Below are 5158 nucleotides of genomic sequence, written 5' to 3'. Positions count from 1 at the left end.
ATCCATTTACAGGAACAGCAAGTCAAGCCACACAGTTGTGGTCCTTTTAACATCATGTGCCAGTTCTGTGGGTCCAGAAATTTTATTGATGAACGTCCTACCGATGGTAAATTTACCAGCTGCTGCCGCAAGGGCAAAGTTAAGTTACCAAAGCCACATGACATCAATGGACAACAGTTGAACTATCCAGAATTTCTACGCAAGTTGCTCTCGGACACCACTCACCCCAACCGCATTCATTTCCGTGACAACATAAGATCTTACAACAGTGCTCTTTCATTTGCTTCAATGGGAGCTAACATTGTCACAATGCCAGGAAGAGGTCCATACGTTTTCAAAGTTCACGGACAAACATATCATCGCACTTCACACCTACAGCCTATAAATAATGAACCACCACAGTTTGCTCAGCTATACGTTCTTGACAGCACACAAGCGGCCACCATTCGGGAAGATAATGCGGCCAACTCTGAGTGTCGGCGAGAAATAATGGACCAAATCGACCGATTCTTTCGTCAACACAATCGACTTGCACATAGCTATCAGCTTATTTGCAAAGTTGAAAGACGAGAAGTTCACCTGGCAGCTCAAAAAGGAGAACAAGTTCCGCAAATTAGCATGGCGCTAAGACGTGATCGACAATCAGATCAACGACGATAGAACAAACCAACCTCCAATGAAATCGCAATGGTCTTCGTGAATGAAGATGGTGAGCCACCGTTCCAACGAGACATCAGAATCTACCCCAAAAATCCACATGATCCAAAACAGACATTTATCAATATCCACATTCTAAGCCCAAACATGGATCCAATGACATATGCACTTCTTTTCCCATATGGCGAACCTGGCTGGCAAAGCAATTGGCAATGTGATTCTTACAATGGAGCCAAGCTAAATCGCGTTCGCAACTATGTGACCATGTTGCAGTACAAGGCCGCCTTAACAGCCATTCGAGATGATTTCAGTCCCATCATGGCCGCAGGCAAGTTGACTCAACAGTGGTTAGTAGATTCATATCTTCAAGTCAAGGCTAATAGATTAAACTACATTCGACAAAATCAGCAACGCCTACGAGCAGAACAGTATCAGGGACTTGCTGACCACGTCGCAAACATGGCAGTTAATTTGAACATGCCAGCTGGTGTGTCCGTTATTCTACCTTCAAGCTTCGAAGGATCACCAAGACAGATGCGCGAACGTTGCTGTGATGCAATGTCAATATTTGCAAAGTGGGGAGCGCCAGATGTTTTCATTACATTCACCGCTAATCCAACTTGGCCTGAAATCATTGAGAACTTAAGGCCTGGCGAACAAAATTCTGATCGACCAGATTTAGTTGCACGCGTTTTCAAACTAAAGCTTAATTCTCTGATGGATGATCTCACCAAACATGGCTTATTTGGTCAGGCCAAAGCTTTTGTCTATACTATAGAGTTCCAGAAAAGAGGACTACCACATGCTCACATACTGGTCTCACTGCGAACAGAAGACAAGTTTACCACTGTTGAACAAATCAATAAATTTGTGTCAGCCGAAATTCCAACAGAAGATAACCCTCGGTTGCGCAACATCATCACACGATGTATGATGCATGGTCCATGCGGCGCTAACAATCCACACGCACCCTGCATGCAAGACGGAAAATGTACGAAGCAATTTCCTAAACCATTTAATGAAGAAACCATTCTAAACATTAATGCATATCCTGTGTACCGTCGTCGCCCTCAAGAACAAGTACACGTTAGAGGCGTACTTATGTCCAACCAAAATGTCGTCCCATACAATCCATACTTGGCACTCAAGTACAACGCTCACATAAACATGGAAGTCTGCACATCACTTGCAGCAATTAAGTACATCTACAAGTACATTTTCAAAGGCTTTGATTGCGCAAACGTTGCCATCACAACAAACGGACAGCCAGAGCTACGCTACAACGAAATCTCACAATTCATTGACTGCCGGTATGTCAGCCCACCAGAGGCAATTTGGCGTTTAAGAGAATCGCTAATGCACGATCGTTCACACGCCGTAATAAGACTTCCTGTACATCTACCTAACCAGCAGACCATCATCTTTGAACAAGGAAATGAAAACGAAGCACTCCTTGCAGCACAAACTGGTCGCACTAAACTAGAATCATGGTTTGACCTCAACTCTAATAATCCACAAGCACAACAATGGCTGTACTCTGAAATACCACAACACTACGTTTATACGCATGGCAATTGGCAGGAACGACAGCGAGGGGGTGAAAACATTGTGGCACGCCTGTATACCGTCAGTCTCAAAAATGAAGAACGCTTCTACCTACGGATTTTGCTTCTACATGTTCACGGTGCCATCAGTTTCCACTCATTGAGAACTGTAAATGGTGTCCTGTATGACACCTTTAAAGCAGCAGCTTTCGCTCATGGACTTCTCGAATCAGACGATGAATGGGATCACTGTCTAACAGATGCAGCCACGTACCTCATGGGCAAACAGTTACGCGAAATGTTTGCATACATCTGTTGCTTTTGTCAGCCAGCGATACCACTTACATTATGGGAAAATCACGTAACCAATTTAACTCTCGACTTTATGCAACACAATCCAGAACACATTGCACAAAATAATTCCCTCCATGAAGTTAACACAATTCTAAAACAACATGGTTTATCCTGTGCAGTGCTTGGCTTACCAATTCCAACAGGAAATGCCCCAAAAGAAGAGCAATATAATCACGTTGAAGAGGCACAGCAGGCTAATAAACGCATTTCAATGCTTAATGAACGCCAGTTATATGCTTTCAACAGGATTGTCATGCCAGTGTATAATAAAAATGTGCACAGCCAATGCTTTTATCTTGACGGACCCGGTGGATCCGGAAAAACATTCCTCTACACCACACTCATTGCGTACATCCGAGGACAATCAAAAATTGTACTACCATTTGCAACAACCGGAATTGCTGCCACATTGCTAAAAGGAGGACGCACTGTTCACAGCGGATTTAAGCTTCCTGTGCCACTACTTGATACATCTGTTTCTTCCATGAGACTCACGTCACCAGAGGCAGAAGTATTACGGCAAGCTGCCCTCATCATTATTGATGAGATTACAATGCTTCCAAAACATGGACTTCGATGCATCGACAAGCTACTTCGTGAGGTCATGAACATAGACACACCATTTGGAAATAAGACTGTTGTAGTAGGAGGTGATTTTAGACAAACACTTCCAGTTGTCACAAGAGGAACACAAACTGATATTCTCGAATGCTGCATCAAAGCAAGTCCACTGTGGAAAAATTTCACTCATCTCACTCTTACTACAAACATGCGCAGTAAAGGACAAGACCAACACAACGAATGGCTTTTACAAGTTGGAATGGGCAACGTGCCAACAATTTCAGACATCTCCAAAAATAACATCATTCAAATTCCCCAATATATGGTCACCATGGACGATCTTATTACAACTATTTTTAACAATGTCCAACACATGTCAGTGGATGACCTTTCAACACGAGTCATTGTTGCACCCACAAACGCACACACACTCGATATGAACCGCAAAATTATAGCACTAATGGCTGGAAATCCAACTATTTATTACAGCGCAGACTCTGTTGTCAGCGAAGATCCCAACGACACTTTAAACTTCCCCCTTGAATTTCTTCACGACCAAACACCATCAGGAATGCCTCCACATTTCCTGCTCTTAAAAAAAGGCGTCATTATCATGCTTCTCCACAACCTTAACCCAAAAAAGGGCTTGTGTAACGGGACACGATTAATTGTAGAAAACCTGGAACGTCACTTCATAAAGAGCAGAATTATATCAGAGTGCAACCAAGGCGACATTGTGTTTATTCCCCGAATTGATTTTGCTCCAAATGATACCACATTGCCATTTATACTGCGACGTAGACAGTTTCCAGTTATTCCAGCGTACGCAATAACAATCAACAAATCCCAGGGACAAACTTTCGATCACGTTGGAATTCATCTGCCAACATCAGTGTTCTCACATGGCCAACTTTACGTTGCTTTATCTAGATCACGGAAAAAAGATCAAGTCAAAGTGTGTATTACACCAAACGAACACCAAGGGCAGCTGCTTTGTGACGAACGACACTTCACTAGAAATGTTGTTTTCAAAGAAGTTTTTGATATGTAAAAATGTATTTTCTTTGTTTGAGCCAAAATAAAGTGTAACCAAACATACATTTTCTTCCAAAATTCTGTTCGCATAACATATTAACACACTATTTCATTCATCCTCCCCTGCATCCACTCTTTACGCTGTCACAAAGGCCTACGCCCTCTTAACCATCGCACACCCTTTCCACCTAAAATATGTAACCACTAACAACATTAGGCTTAAAGGTAATACTCCATACCGTACAAATATTTGCCAGTTAAAGGACATACAAAGGTTGCAGGGGCATAGCCCCTTCCGACGGTGTGAATAGCGCCCGTAGGGCGCGATGAATCACCTAGTAGTTTATTATGCATCACACATATTGTTAGAAAAACTAGTAAACTTCTACAGCCCAAACACTAATTTGACATTTTAAAATAAATGTTTCAAGTGAAGGCATTAAATGCAGTTGAGGATTCCAACTATCGGGGTAATTCTGAGTTGATCACAGCAGGAACTTTGTTAGCAGTTGGGCAAAATCATGTGCACTGCAGGGGGAGGGCAGATATAACATGTGCAGAGAAAGTAACATTTGGGTGGGTTATATTGTTTCTGTGCAGGGTAAATACTGGCTGCTTTATTTTTACACTGCACTTTAGATTTCAGATTGAACACACCCCACCCAAATCTAACTCTCTCTGCACATGTTACATCTGCCCCACCTGCAGTGCACATGGTTTTGCCCAACTGCTAACAGAGTTCCTGCTGCGATCAACTAAGAAATACTCCTTTATACTTAAATTTCTATTTTCATTAATAGGAAAATAGGAAAAATAGAATCAATTTAAAAATAAACCATATATTAGAAAAATGTGGAGAGAGAGTAGTCTGAATTGAGTTGGAAAGCAACTATTTACTTCCTCTCAGCCATTGAACTTAAACTTGCCAGCCATGAGCCAATTCCAAGCTTGAGAACTTTGCATCAATTGAAGCACACGTTCTTTAGTGCTTGCAATGTCTTCTGCAT

At 42.1% G+C, this 5158-nt stretch overlaps 1 protein-coding gene across 1 annotated transcript; it reads left to right on the top strand.

The window, feature by feature from the left end:
- Positions 1–687: 687 nt before the first annotated feature.
- LOC135050431 (uncharacterized) lies at positions 688–4167 on the top strand. Its single transcript, XM_063956952.1, has one exon. It carries the CDS (start codon positions 688–690, stop codon positions 4165–4167), a length of 3480 nt encoding a protein of 1159 aa, XP_063813022.1.
- The last annotated feature ends 991 nt before the right edge of the window (positions 4168–5158 follow it).

Source organism: Pseudophryne corroboree, chromosome 1 (assembly GCF_028390025.1).
Source record: "Pseudophryne corroboree isolate aPseCor3 chromosome 1, aPseCor3.hap2, whole genome shotgun sequence".
NCBI classification, from domain to species: domain Eukaryota; kingdom Metazoa; phylum Chordata; class Amphibia; order Anura; family Myobatrachidae; genus Pseudophryne; species Pseudophryne corroboree.
The sequence above is the reverse complement of the archived record's forward strand: the minus strand, read 5'-3'. Positions and strand labels throughout refer to the sequence as shown.

Bases quoted from the DNA above. Each gene is read 5' to 3' on its own strand.
- LOC135050431 (XM_063956952.1), top strand. From the start codon at position 688: ATGGTCTTCGTGAATGAAGATGGTGAGCCACCGTTCCAACGAGACATC.